Consider the following 15355-nt stretch of genomic DNA (forward strand, 5'->3'; position numbering starts at 1 on the left):
TCAAGATTCAAAAATTAAGTGATTCTTTTTTAAAAGTCTCAGCTTTCCTAACTCCTGACACTGAAATATAAGCATGTTGCATTTCTTTTTTTCTCAAATGCTTCCAGCTGTTTGCACTGGGTTAATCAGGAGTACAGAACTAGACCGTAGCCCCTGCAAAAGCCCTGTTTCCAAAACCTTTGAATGATAAGTATTTGCCTAAGAAATGTCTGTACATATTTTATTTGTTCACCCTTCAGGTAAAAGTATAAATTATAATTTTGGCAAAAATGGAACACTCAAATTTCCCAGTTTAAAATATTTTCTAATTATTAGTTAGGGTTTTTTTGTTTGTTTGTTTGTTTGTTTTGTTTGTTTGTTTTTTGTTGTTCTTTTGTTTGTTTGTTTGTTTGTTTTTAAGAAAGGTGCTATTTTGCACCTCTAACTAAACACATCCAAAATGTGCTCAGCTGTCTGGAGAAGAGTCAGGGCAATAAAATATTAGTTCACTCTTAAATTATATCTATCTGCATTCTTGGTGATATCAAGCTTAAACATCACTGAAAGGATGACAGGTTTGGTATCTTAAGGTCACCCCTTTGCCTTCCCCATCCTTAATCTGTGCCTGAGAGCAGCTGTGGAACACCTTGGCCACCTCCCAGCTGATGGCAGTGACTCCACTTGTAGAGAAAAGAGCATTAATTGGATAGTGGTGGGGCTGACCCCATTTAGGGCAGGGGGAGATGAAGCCAGTTGGAAACCCCATTACCCCATAGAGGAATTTCCAGGCTGTGGAGAATTGGAAAAGCACTTATTGGATGCTGCAGCCGCTCCTGTTCCCCTTTCAGTAAACCTGGAAAATCTGAACTGCTTTTCCATCACCGAGGGGGAGAGAAGAAGGGGGGGAATGAAGGGAAAGAAGAGACGGAGCGGCTGTGGGGACGTGGGCCAGGTGCTGTTCATCCAGCTGGCAGCCAGCACAGCATGTCCACAGCCCAGACTGAAAAACAAAGGGGCTCCAGCCACGTTCCACTGGAAAATCAGTGGGGACAGCTCAGATGTGGATGGACACTCTGAGGATAAAGCAAGAGGCAGCACAGGCTCCTGGGGAGGAGCCTGCCAGGGGCAGAGGAGATGCAGAGCAGAGAGGAAAAAAGATGAGGAGCAGGGTGATGGGGACCCCTCCACACATTCATTTCATTTCTTCCCTCTCTTCCCTACACTCTCCTTCACTTTTGGTCAGAGGTGTGCATATTTGCTCCATTTTCTCCCTCCCCTTTTCTCATTCTACTGGGCTTGTTTTGAATTGCACAGACACTGCACAAAGCCAGGCTCTGTGTCTCACACCCCTGGCAACACTTCTGTGCAAAATACAAAGGCAAAAAATAAAAAAAAAACAGAGAAAAAAGCTTGAGGAAGAACATTTCCAAGCAATATCTTCTGTGCATTTTCCAAACTTTTGTGTCCTCCAAACCAGGGCTGAGCCCTTCAATTCCATGCTGATAACTATGTATCTGCTACACTTCTCTGCACATCTAATTTCAAAAGCATTGGCAGAAAATGAGAAGCTCCAGTTTCTGGAGTTACCTTCTAAGATCTGAGGTCTCTGTCCTTGCAGGTAATTTCAGCAGATGAAAAAGGCCTAATTCCTTATCAAGTACTGTGTTTTTAAGTTAGCTACATAGACAGCTTGTGGTTTTATTGCTGTTAAGTGTTGCCAGATTTTACTTGCCCTCTCTACACTGCCCAGCATCACAGAGCAGCAGGAAGATGCCTGTGCAGTAACAATATTATTTCTAGGAAGGCCAGAACTTGCATAACCTGAGATCTTTCTGCTGCTTCAGTCCATCTGGAGAGCACATTTACTTAAAAAACTATCTCTTTATGCATGTGTTACAGACATGTATTACTATAATTATTAATATAAATTTGTATATACAGCTATCTAATTACATAGTTAATATTGTGTTTCTATAGTGTAATATTGCATTAGATAATTAATAGGTGTGCAGCTGATAGTGATCCATAGGAATATGTGATAATCTATTTCACAAGTCAAATGAGCCCATGTAGTTTAGCAGACAAATGGTTTGCAGTAACTATTGCCTGAAGCATAAAAATACTATACCAAGAGGCAAAGGATTTACAGATACAATTAGTAAAGAAGAGACACAGCATTATCACAGGTTCTCTTGTATAAATACTCTTGAAAAAGCAATTGCTGTTAATGACTTTTCTAAAAAGGGCAGTATTTTTGTTTGTTGTCTGTTTGTAATAAAAAAGCACTTACTGAACTTTGAGTGAGCTAGAACTTCTGTTTAGGATAAACCCCTCAGGTCACTAACGCACAGTATCCTTTCTTAGCCTACAGTCTGAAAGACTGAATTTAAATTTCACACTGACACTCAGTCATTTTCTTTCAAGTCTCAGATAAATTGAAGGAGATTTGGGTGAGACCACTGCTCCTAAGGACACCAGGGCAAGAAGCCTCATCTCCATGAGCAGCCTAAGCAAAGTCCCTGTTCAGGGGCCTGATAAATTACTCTATTTGTTTCAAACATGCATAATCCAATGAAAGGAAATGCTTTTTTTTTAATCTTGGACACCAACCCTTCTTTGAAGCTTGCCCAGACCAGATTTTCTGTCCCAGTGGAAGAGCCAGAAAGCACCAGCCAGCACGCAGGGCTGGGATGGGAGCTTGGCACAGCTGGTGGGCAGGGTGTGGGAACCATGGCTCTGAACAGCCTTCCTGCTTCCTGAGCCTGGAATCATGGCAACTTTCAGAGGGGGAGGAAAAAAAAAAAAAATCTCAAGCCACTCATTTGGGTTTAAATATGGATTTAGGAGTTCAATTTCTGTTTTTTTTTTCTTTTATGGTAATATCCCTTTAGCTAGAAACCATGTCTGGGTGCTCCTCTCAGTATCTTTCAAGTTTATTTAGAAAAAAAAAAAGTGGGGGGGAAATCAAGATACTGAAGCACTTGAAATGCAGAGTTATTTGAGATGGTGACACACTACACAGCTCCCTGCTAGCCAAGTGCTGCAGCCATGTGCTAACAATGACTCAGAGCACAGTCATTACACAGTTTCTTTAATTTATGTGTTTTCCCCATCCAGGCCAGGATGTCAGCAGCAGGGAGAAAGGAGGGATAGCAAAGGTGAGGAGGAGGGCTGGTGTGGAGCTGCCCTCAGCACAGGGCTCACCTGGAGAGTCCCGCGTGCGCTTGCGCTCCAGCCCGGAGGGGTCGGGACATGGCTCCAGCGGACACCAGCTCCCACGGTTGATCTGGAAAACACATCACAGCACATCAGAGAAAGGCCACTCTCACCAGCACCCCTGTTAAGTCTCTTCTCCAATAACCCTCTGCATCAACCAGCAGATACAGAGTTATGGCTTAATTTTTTCCCAATAATAAAAATGTCAAAAGTAACATACGATTTTATTCTTTTCTGCATCACTAAACAAACCATTAAAATATGCCAAAACCCTTTATTTCTCCATGGAAAGTTTGATTTGAAGGTGGCTCCTGCTCAAGGAAGGAGATCAGAGGGAGGATGAGTCAGTGTTTAAGCTACTAGCAGAGGACTGGATAACTTTGGCTTCAAGTCCCACCTCCACTTGTAGCAGGACGGCAGGAAAATACTTCTGCTTTATGCCTCAGTTCACTACCTACAGAATAGAAATTCCTTACCACCCATACTGCTGTACAGATAATTAGCTCAGAGATAGCAAAGCGCTCTGGTGATGTGGAACTGGGGGCTTGGGAAGTGCCCAGGTCATGGTGAGAACCAGAAGCACTTTGGGCTTGCATTAACTGAAATGACGATGATAGAAACGCCCATTTTAACACTAAGACACATCACATGGTTTATTTCAACATCAGCCCTTATCACTCACCCCGTCCTTCACCCTCTCCATGACTCCCAGTCTTTCAGCAGGGATGACTGATCTGTTCTCAGCCTCCTCCTCCCTCTGCTGTGTTTTCATCTTCCTCACTCGGGTTGCGTTGTCCAACATTTTGACTCAGAAGTCTGCTGGACTATCCAGAATCCTTGGCTCATCCAACATTCACTTCCCATCACTTTTGTCTGCAGCTGGCAGACTCTGAAGTCCCTTTACTCTCTCTATCATTTCTTTGAGCCAAATGCCTTGACTTACTGTCAAATGCATGCAAATCTCACCTGTCCCACACCACAAAACCCAGAAGCTACTTCCCCTCCTGACCTATCTCAACACACAGGATCTCACATGTTAAGTTGTAGCTAAAAGAAAGCTACTGAAGTGGATGACTTAACCTGATTTTTTATGTCAAGCATTTCTCCTACCCTCTCTCTGGCTTTCCTTTTATCTCCTGAAATAATTTCCTTTCCTCCCTTTCAAACAGCTAATTTTTACTATTTACTTTTAGCCTCTGACCAATGTCCAAATCTCCTCCATGATCCTGCTCTATTTTGCAGCCCCTTGCTGCATTCCTATCCCCTCAATGTTCTCCTTTCTCCTATGTTATGAAATGCACTGGGTTTGCCTTCTTATTATTTATTTTTTTAAAATAAATTAAAACCAAGCCTCTCCTACCCTTGACCTGACGTGCTGCTTTGACTAATGACCCACGTCCTTGTTTCCTCTCTCTCTGAGATCATGGAATGTGTTACTGCAGTCCTTGGCTGGCTCCTCCCTGCTCTGGCTGTGTCCCCTGCCCGTCACCCGAGGGGCTCCTGCCAGCACCTCCTGCTCTCCCCACCACACAGGCAACCCTGCACTCCCCCAGACCTGGCAGCTACTTGCTGCAGCACATTTTTTCTTCCTCAGGTTTTGTCTTCCTCCATCCTTGCACGATGACAAAATGGGGTTGGGAGGGCCTTTGACAGGTCAGCTAGTCCCTGCCTGCTGCGCCAAGTTAGGCTCAGTTATCATCTGACAGGTCCTAATCCAACGTGCCCCTAAAATCCTCCAGTGGAGAGGATGCCATGACCTTCCCCAGCCAGCAGCTCTTGCTGACAGAGACAGGGAAGGAGGGGAGTTCTGAGAGGGTAAAAATGAGCAGGAGTCTCCCAGGAGAGGTGAAGGAGATGCTGATCTCTACTGGAGTCAGGTCTCGGGGTGATCTCAGGGCACGTCCCACCTGGATGTCCCTCCCACCTCCATGGAATTTTGCAGGCTATTTTCCTTAGGGATGATGTACACTTTGTAGCTCTTACCCCCTGACTGTATTCTACAGATATTCACCCAAGACCCCATCACACCCCTTTATGTACACACATCTAAGATCCCAGTTTTCCCTGCACCTGTGTATCCATTTTCTTCCTTTTACATATGATACATCTATATTAAATGAGAGGCAGCAAGTAAAAGAGAAGCAGTCTTCAATCTGAAAAAGTATTTGTAAACAAAACTTCAAAACAATATGTATTTTGCTTTCCAAAGTAACACAAGGATGTTGCATTTTAACTGTTGTATGGACAGTGGGTCATGTTCCGATTCTTTCAGAAGGCACTCCCTGTTCTCAACCAGGCTGTGTGGTATCTAAACTTAACTGCAGAATTTATTTTTTTTGTCTTAAAAGAGCTGCAAAGTCAATAAATACCACTTTATGACTGTAAAGTCAATAAATATCATGATATTATTCTTTTCTCTCCAGACAAAGCAGAATAAATTTGCACCACACTTTCCTGTATTTTATTAAAGGCAAATCTAAAGGTTGAGGCTGAATATGCATAGAAGGACAAATGCAAATGTGCTCAAATGCACACAAATTAAAGAATGACCCATTTCAGATACAAAATCAAATTCTGTCTCTTTCTGACTGAGTTGTACCTCCCTTCTTCCTCCTTAAGAAGAGTCTGACCCTTCTTAATTTTAAACAAATCACCATCAAATTCAAAGGAACTGCTCCTGACTTATACTGTTATCCACTACTGGAAATCAATAATTAAACATCCCATTCAATAATTAGCAGTAAGAAAGCAAAATAGGAAGAGGTTCAAGCTGTCTGTTGAATAAGCCATATTAGGCTGAATTAACATTATATATTTTCCTTTAATAGAACCAATTGAGTCATTCACTGAAAATGCATTATAGACATTGGCATTTTTTCAAAAAAGATTTGAGCATTTTTCCAATTTCCCAGCCAGTTCTCTCCTCAGCCCTGTGGCTTTGCCAAGTATTGAAAATGTCTGCTTTTCTCTTTTAAAAAAAAAGTTAATGAGAGAGTAACACTGAGGTTTAAGGTGCTGCTTCAGATATACTTGACTATGTACAAAATACAACATTAGAAATTAAATATTTATCTCAGTAGCCCTAATTCAGGAAAAGTAATAATCACCATCAAAACAAAAACAAAGGAAACCACTACTATATACAAGTATTCCCTAGGCCAAAATGAGCCCAGACATGCTTTGAGTGAGGTTTACTGCGTGCTCTGAGGGAACTGGGTGGTCCACAGATACTCAGAACACAAACCCCACTACCCACAGCCCAACACTGAGTACTGGGATCCCTCCTCAGCACCTGAATTATGCTTGTATTTACTCAGGACTAGTGGGTACACACAGTAAGAGCTGGAGAAGAAAATGTCTTCATAAAAGCACCTGAACATCAGGAGTTGGAGAATGTACCAGTATGGAGAAATGTGAAATGAAGTTGTGTTGGGATTTTGCAGACACGTCTGCATTGCATGTGAGAAAATTCCCCCCTTTTCCCCCTCAGTTTCTGGTTTTGCTGAGAGAAGCCCAATGACCGGACCACAGGCTGGTGGCCACAGAAGATGATAAAAGTCCCATACTTTCTTGCTTGCCCACATTGAGTCCAGGCATCCCAAATCTTTGCAGCGGGAGCAGAGGGTGCTGTGCTGTTCCAGTGGCAGAGTGAATATGAAACAGCCTCTGGGAACAGAATTTCAATACACAGCTTTTGAAGAAATGCCAGGAGAGAACCAGCTATTTTTCCATACAGAAGCCTGAATGTGTTTATCTGCAGCTCAGACACAAAATGAATCATGGAAGCACGTCCCCAGGCACCAAAGACTGAATCCTGCAGGATTTTCTGTCTGCCTGTGAAACACCAGCAGGCGAAATGTTCAGAGGCCTTTAGGACATCAGCTGGAGCTGTGAGCAGCAGATGGTTCCAGTGCTCTTCTGGGCACAGACAGGTATTTCTTGACTCTTGGGGACATCTTCCTGCAGACTCTAAACTTGAAACCTTATGGGACTTAAAGCATAAAAAAGTGCTGGACAAGGTGACACCTCACCTGGGCTGAGGTGTCCTTTGTCCCACAGGAACTGTGAGTGACCCCAGACTCCACTCCAGGCTCTTCCTTCCTCTCCCCTTGGTCTTGGACAAGGAATTATCTAATCCACTCTGGTGTGGTGCCTGCCCATAAATCCAGGCTCAGGACTTCCTTCTCAAAGACACTCCAAAAATATCTAGGGCAGAGCCTTGTGGGGCAGGCTCACCAGGTATAGGCTTGGGGGCAGGGACTACCTGGCTCCTATGTACCTCTCCTACACCTCCAGCATGGAAAAGTTCTTTTTCTCTCCCTCTGGTTTTATTTTAACTCTTCTTGCCTTCCATTTCACAATAAAGAGAACACACTGACCTTTCAGGAAATCTTTTGCTATTGCAAAAGTTTGCACTTGTCAACCTCACTGGTCGTGATATAAATCAACATTTCCAGAGCACAAAGAACCAGATGACTTTAACTTTAATTTCCTAGCAGATCCCTGGACATTCATCTTCCCTCCATATTATTTTAACTTTGTCCTGAATGTGCAAGTTTCCATTATTCTCCTTTTATTTTCCCCAGCTTCCAGACTATGATCTACCTTGCAGCTAAAACCAGATACGACTGCACATAGGAAAATATTTAGGAGAGTAATTGTAGCTTGCTTAGCGTATCATTAAGTACTTATGCACCACACTGAGTAATATCAATTTTAAATATCCATTATAGAATAAAAAGAAAAATAGAAAAAAGCAATACTCTAAATTCAATTATAATTAATTTCTTTCATAAGCAGAAATTATACAATGATTTTTTTTTTAAGTTCTATGCATATTTTAATTATTTTCTAGGAATTTCCTGTTCCTGAAAATTTCCTAGAGGATAAAGAAATTTGTACACATAACTGGAATTCAATGTTTATGCTGATGAACTTTTAACTTTACAATTCCATTTACAATTAAATTATCCAGTTGCTTGCAATTCCTGCACTAGAAACTAAAGGAACAGTTGATTTATCCCCTTCACAAAAACTACCTTTCAAGATCCTCCAAAACAGTTTGGAAAGGAGCATGAAGGATGGGGCATCTGGGAAAGCAATTTCCACTGTTTTCCTTCAACATCTGCTGCTGCAGAAAGACTCCATACACAAAAAAAAAATCACATCAAGAGCAACAATCACTGCTTTGGCAATCATCTTGCCAGGCAATATTAAGAGCAGACAAATCAATTTGCTGGCAAGTTGCACATTTATTTTTATTTTAAATTATTTTGGCAATCTCCCTGTGTATTCTCCTAACTTTGGGGGATGATATTAACAGGTGGATGCAGAACACAAAGACATTCTCAAATGTATGCCAAAAGGGACAACACTTGCATCTCTGCAATTATTTCTATGAAGATTTTTTTCTTCTAGCACTGTGAATATGCTACACTGAGTCTCTTTACAGAGCTGGTGACACTGTATCAAGACATTTCTTCAAGGAGATCTAAACTGACCTTTCTCATAGTAACAAAGCAGCACTGCTATAGAAAGCTACATTAAAGGATTTCACCAAAAAAGGCTTCTACAAGCACAGGACATGTTACATGACTGAATAAATTAGCTCTTTATGGTGCAAAAGCAACACTAAATTCCTAGAGTGCATTCATCCCCCGGCAATGTCCCAGCAGGGAAAAGGAATGTATGCCCCAAGTAAGTTTTCCAGCCCTTGGCACTGCAATGTCCTCCACCATCAACTAAAAGTCAACAGACTTTAATTAAGGTTCAAAAATAACAGCATTTTCTTTCCCAAAAAAAAACCCCATCTCTTAGCTAATATGGGAGCAAAACTCCCACAAACACGTGTGTGTCTAATGTGAAAACACAATCATTGCATTTAAGCTGCCCTCCCAGTTGTAGTTCTATATGAGACACAAACAGAAAAGCTCAAAAATTCTCTACATCATTCCAAAGACACTTCTCTCCTTCTGTCCCTCAGTGACCAGAACAGCATGGACAGATGTTGGATTAAATATTAGTCAATTTAGGCCCACAAAGTTTGATGAACATCACATCAGCTGGGCATATCCTTCTCCTAGAACAACTCCAAAGAAGGAAAGAAAAAAAAACTCTAACATAAAATGTAAGGAAGCCTACTTCCAGTTAATTCAGGGACTTCTCCACAGACCACTTTTAGCATAGGATGCTGTAAATGGTACTTCGCCCTAGGTAGGCAGGGATCAATCTGAGGCTCTTCTCTGGTGCTGGAGTAAAGCTACCAGAGCAGCCAGGAAGCAGAACACTAATAATTAGTGCTGTCCTTTAATTTCAAAATACCTTGATTAATTATTAATGCTGTTTTTAATTCCATGAACAATGTTCTGATCTTCAGCTAGAAGCTGAATAGGATCGTCTCATCTGAAAAGGGAAAAAATCAAACCTCATTGCCCCATTTACTCCTGATGCCTACCCTTAACAGCTTCAGCATTCACATACAGAAGTGAAATGCAGATACAGGCAAAAACTGTTAAAAGGCATTCCAGCTGTGATTACTCAGTCTCCCATTCCCAAAGCAAGCCCAGTTCTTTGTAACTCTGCAAAGCACTGCCTGTTCATCCCCACTGAACGCCTGTCTGACTTCACATGTATGTGCCAGGTACCAGCCAGTGTGGTTTTTGTATCCTGTCCGTGTAGTTTTATTTGTGGTAGGAGGCACAACATAAAAATGAGACAGGGCTGCCAAGGCACACATGGGCACACTGAGACTTCCCATTTTGGGCTTGCAGTAACACAGCACAGACTGCTTTACCCTGCACGTAGCTGCTCAGAGCTCAGCAAAGTGTTCAGACAAGCAGATGTCCCACACACCCCACAACTTCTCCCTCATCTGCTACAATGCAAACCCAGCAGGAACAATGACAGCAAATTTTTATGTAGTTTCTGCATCATCCAGGCTTCCCTGCATTCACTAAGTGCAGGATCCAAGTTCATCGAGTTTGCATTGCTGCAGCAGCCAGGACACAGAATCATGGAATCATAGAATGGTTTAGGGTGGAAAGCACTTGAGGATAATGCAAATCCAACACCTTTCCCATAGACAGGGACACCTTCCCTGGTTGCTCAATAATCACCATCCAACCTGATCTTGAACCCCTCCAGGGATGGGGCATCCCACAGCCTCCCTGGACAAGCTCTGTCAGGGTCTCACGCCTCTCACATTAAGGAATTTCTTCCTAAGATGAAGTCCTGTCTCCAACAGGGACTGGGACACTGCTGGTAACCTGCTGCCTCTTGCTTTTTCATATGTGGAGAGGAGGAAGAAATTATGCTAAAGCCAAAAATAATTGTGTGCATCAACCCTCAAAATTGCTGAGGTTCATTTTTTTCATAACTTCACAAGCCACTGTTTCAGGCTCAGTCTAAACATGGAAAACTTGAGTCTCAAGACAGTGGCCTTTCAGACAACAAAATTATGGGTAGGAACCAAAAGTTCTTTTGTGATTGTATGTAAGAATGGATGCAGTGAATGCAAATAATCTCATCTATAAACATTTAGTACCCAAAGTGGCGTAAGATCTTCTTTCTTCACCACTTGTTCCCATTGTCCTTTTTAAGCAGCTGATTTTCTTTCCTATGTCATGACTGAGTCACCATCCCTGGAGGTATTTAAAAGATGCCTAGACATGGCACTGAGGACATGACAGTGCTGGGTTAATGGCTGGCCTTGATGATCTTAAGGGTCCTTTAAACCTAAACACTGAGTTCCCTACCTTAAAATGAAGAAAATAACATATTCACCTATTACTCAAGAAATGACAGCTTGTGTGAGTCAACCTGCAGCCAAATAGAAAGCTGTTTGGTGCTTTGCAGGTATCCTGTTAAAATTGCATCAGCTCAAACACTATTGATGGATCTGATTTGGGTTTGCTTTTTTCTAGGGGCATCTACTTGCTTTTCAATATTTAAGAAATCCTATCCTCTGAACTCCCCAAAATACAATGGCTGAGATAAGGTACAATTTTATTTCAGTATTTTAATGAAAAACAAACCCAACAGAAACCCCACCCCCAGCTCCCTCATTAAGGGCCTGATCCAACTCCCATTAACGTCAAGAGATGATCTGCCACTGACGCACTCAAGCGCTGGCTTGGATCCCTAGATCATCAACATTCAGTTTCATCTACCACTTATGTTACAGAAACCAGAGAAATCATGAAGGATGACTGAAAATCGAGCTAGAGTTGATCGTAGCTGTAGCTGTCACCAGCACCCTCCTGTTTTAAACATCTGCAGGCTGTACAGCCCATGGTGGGAGCAGCAATGCGTGCACACACGCACACATATATGGACACTGAGTCACTTGCAGGAACAGACAGTATAACCCACAGCTCTGAAACTCAATTAGGAAAATACCAGTTGGAACTAACTAGAGCCACATTTTGTTATAAAATCTAAGCTTTGCTGAACAAAACCTAATTTAAGGAACTGATGACATCAGAAACACTGAAGCTGGATAATTCTAGTGAATTGTATTTCAACCCAGACATTCAGATACTCTTCATAAAGAAAAAGATTGTGCTTTTTATTGGCAACCAGGATTATCAGAGGTACCACGTCTCCTCCCAAGAATTATTAAGAATAGTGCACACGTTATTTCTTCCACAGAAATAGTGTGTACACAATACAACAACATTTTTAATGACTCATACTAGTGTCTATAGACTGAATATCATGGGATTCAATCCTCAACCAGCATTAATAACAACAGAGTTCTAAAAGACTCAAAAAAATTGAGCTGGTAGAGAAAACAACTTACAGCTATCTGTGCCACCAAAACCACTGGGTACACTGAATTAAGGGAAAACACTTTCACTCCTAACGAAGCAAGGTAACAAGAGCTAGGTCTATTTTAGTGCAGATAAAGTAGAACAAGAATTAATTGAAAATAAATTTGTTATATATTCTTGTCTTCACTTGGAAACAAGAGCATGAACCAAAAATCATAAAAAGGAAGCCATATGATCATGTAGAATCCTAATGCTTCTGCTAAAAAGAGAAAAGAGAAAAAGGGAGAGGGAAAGAAAATGCTCTTCCAGCAGTTAAGATCTCTGAATTGGGCTGTGTTTTGCAGTCCCTCTGGCTTCTCTCCGATTTCCATCCACTCTGCCAGGAAACTGCTGAAGCTCCACAAAGCTGTTACAGAGACAGGACATTCCCAGACTGCCATTGTGCCATTTGGTGGAGCACTTGCTAATTTTAGATTAGAGGAGGAACACACTGGGACAACTGGCCAAGAGACACTCCTGATTCTTGCTCCAACCCATCCTCAGAAAAAATCACACCCAAACAACAAGACTGACAGCAACCCTTCTAAACAAACAAAAAACAGAGGCAAAGGAGGATCCACCATGCCTTTTTTTGACAGAATGTATATTTTTGGGTAATGTGCCTTTCAATATCAAAAGCAAGCACTGGAAATGGAAACCCTTTTCCCCTCACACAAAAAACCCAGCTGGGATTTCACACCAGGGACTGTTTAAGGGCAGAGGGCAGGGAAGATGGCCAGGGAGCTCTCCCGAAGAGTGCATGCCACAAGAGATTATCCAGTCACAGAGATAATAATATTTGACATGATATGGTTTGATAACACTCAAAACCATCTCCATGCTGAAGGGCAAGAGCTCTTCCACCTGTCCCTCCCCTCTGCATCATCCCGAGGGACACGAGTAGAGCAAGGAATCAATTGATCCCTGGGAGATAGGGAAGGGAACCCATAAATAAATACATACAAACATCATACCTTTAACAACACAACATCTACAGTCCTGTCCACCTTGGAAATGTCGCACAGGCTGTATCGCCTCTTGTGGCGTTCGTACATTTTGTCCAAAGAGCTGGGAGCAGGGGAGCAGAGCCCACCATGAACCCTGGGCTCACCACAGCCCCAGACCTCTCACATCCGTGCTCAGAGGAGTCCCCGTGTCTCAGCACACCAGCCTGCCCGAGCTTCTTAACAGGAAAACAAAAATCCCAGCGCTGCGCCCAGCTGATAAAGTCTTCTCGGAACAGACTTGCTTTTACAGGCAATGCAGGAACTTATAGCAAACAAAAGATATTTGAAGACAGCTTTATACATATAGGATTATTTTTTTTGCGACTGCTAAGAATGGTATCAGCCTTCCTGTTACAGTAATAATAACAAAAAAAATGTTTTCCAGACAACTTTGATATCCAAAAAGCACCAGAATGAAAATCCTGCCTGAAAAGAGAACAAAAGCCAGATGTGTGCAGCAGGAATACTGACACTCCAAGTGGAAATGCAGAAGATAGGCTCAGCCACGGTGGGTCTAATTCAGGAAAAAAACCCAAAAACAAACCAAAAAACCCAATTGCTGTATCCAGCGCAAATACTGTCACCAAAGTGTTTTGTTTTTCATGCCCTCATGCACTGAAAGAAACAACAAAAAAGTACTTTCGTCCTTGCGAGTCCGTTCACTGTTCACCGGGCAAGACGGCTTGGGTTTGCGTTAAGTTTAAATTTCTAATGACAGCGCTGGGCAAAAGCAAAGAAAATAATGAAATAAAGCCACTCCCTCCTGATCTGGGCTGGAACGTCACTGCTTGCCTTTTTAGTCCTGCACCAGTGTTCTCCCGGCTTTCAAATTTACTTTGCAGTTGTGGGAGCATGATTCACAGAGAGGAAAAAAAAGAGGAGGGAGCAGGGAAGAAAAAGAAAAAGCAGCAGCTTTTCTTTGCCAGCCTCTTCCACCTCTGGCTGCAGGCACTTGGTGCGTTTGCTCGGTCCAAAATGAGTCTGAGAGCAAAGGGACATGTTTTTCAAGAGGTAAAAAGACTCTTCCCACTCCCTCAGGCCAAGTGAATGAAAGACAGTTTCAAGGTTACTGCTTTCCTAAACCAGGAACGAAAACTTATGATTTAATCAGAGCACATGGGAGAAAAAAAAAAAAAAAAAGGAAATCAGCCATTTACTTTCTTCTTGGTTTGTTTGCAACACAGAGCAAAGATCTCAGCAACCAGTTGTCCAGAAGATACAATCTTCCCTCATATATTCTAGCCTGAAAGGCAGAGCTTCTTTCTTGGAGGAAGAAAAAAAAAAAATCCTAAAGTTTTTTGTCTTTCTAATGCTGGGGCCAGCACGAGTCTCTCTGCTCTCAATAGCTCATTCACATCAGCTGGGCCCTGCATGCTCACTGCCACATGGTTTCCTGTTTTCAAACTGCCCCCTTGCAGCCCCCTCCGCTTTCCACCCCACCCTGACCTCTCCAGGGATGAAATCTTTCCATACTTCCCTGACTTTAGACATTCCCTCATTCACCGATTCAAAAGGGAATGGGGGCGGTTCAAAATGCAAAGGAAAAAAAGAGAGAAGAAAAGGGGAAGCAGAGTTTTCGGAGACTGGGAGTTTGCAGCAATCAGAACTTGCTGCTTTGCTAGATGAAAAAGCTGAAAGTGCAGCAATTTTTAATCCTAAGATTCAAGGCAGAACACAGAATTGGAAACAGCACTTATCTACCCGAGGTTTGACTGCTGATCTCCAACAGCCGCCCTCGGCAGCGCCGGGAGAACTGGCCCACCTCCTGCTGCTGGGATTTGCTGCACTCCTGGAGCTTAGTTAGGGGGTTGTAGGTCTTTTCATCCAGTCTTGTAGGGTGGTCCCGGCTCCCTGGTTGTATAAAGAGATCTGTGACCACCAGCTCAAACTCTGGCAAAGGTGACTTAAACCCTGCAGCCTACTGGAACGGATAAAACAAAAGTTCTCGGCATCTGAATGCAAGATGAGTGTTGCAAAGGAGATCTAAACGCATCTGCTGCAAGCAAGCCCTCCAGCTTCCCTCTTCCCAGTGCTACCCAGGCTTCTGACTGCCCGAACACACTGCACCACAGCGTGGCTCTGAGTAACACGGGAACTGACTCCCCTCCGTGCCTGTTTGGTAAAAAACCAAAACCCAGGAGTTGACAGAACCACCACATACTGCTGTGAGCTCCCGGGTGTCACACCCGACCTGTACAGTGAGACTGCACAAAAGCACAGCTACCCTACAGATTTAGCAGACTCAGTAACCAAGCAAAGGGCTCCGTCTCTGGAGATGGATGACACAGTGGCCAGCCCTGACACAAAAGCTGGCCTTGGGGCTTGCTCCTGAGTGAATCCTCA

At 42.8% G+C, this 15355-nt stretch overlaps 2 protein-coding genes across 2 annotated transcripts in view; both read right to left on the reverse strand.

Annotated features, from left to right (window-relative positions):
- Positions 1 to 13732, reverse strand: part of AKAP13 (A-kinase anchoring protein 13) — a 71766-nt gene extending 58034 nt beyond the window's left edge. Inside the window, exons 1-2 of the mRNA XM_077786010.1 lie at positions 12980 to 13732; positions 3184 to 3265 (exon numbers count right to left, since the gene is read on the reverse strand). Of these exons, the coding sequence (XP_077642136.1) occupies positions 3184 to 3265; positions 12980 to 13060 (163 nt within the window). The 5' untranslated portion in view covers positions 13061 to 13732. The remainder of the gene's footprint in view (positions 1 to 3183; positions 3266 to 12979) is intronic.
- Positions 13733 to 14705: 973 nt separating this feature from the next.
- LOC110470594 (uncharacterized) overlaps positions 14706 to 15355 on the reverse strand; it is a 134494-nt gene continuing 133844 nt past the window's right edge. The window contains exon 10 of the mRNA XM_077786011.1: positions 14706 to 14930. Coding sequence (XP_077642137.1) covers positions 14706 to 14930 — 225 coding nt within the window. The remainder of the gene's footprint in view (positions 14931 to 15355) is intronic.

Source organism: Lonchura striata, chromosome 11, assembly GCF_046129695.1.
Source record: "Lonchura striata isolate bLonStr1 chromosome 11, bLonStr1.mat, whole genome shotgun sequence".
NCBI lineage: Eukaryota > Metazoa > Chordata > Aves > Passeriformes > Estrildidae > Lonchura > Lonchura striata.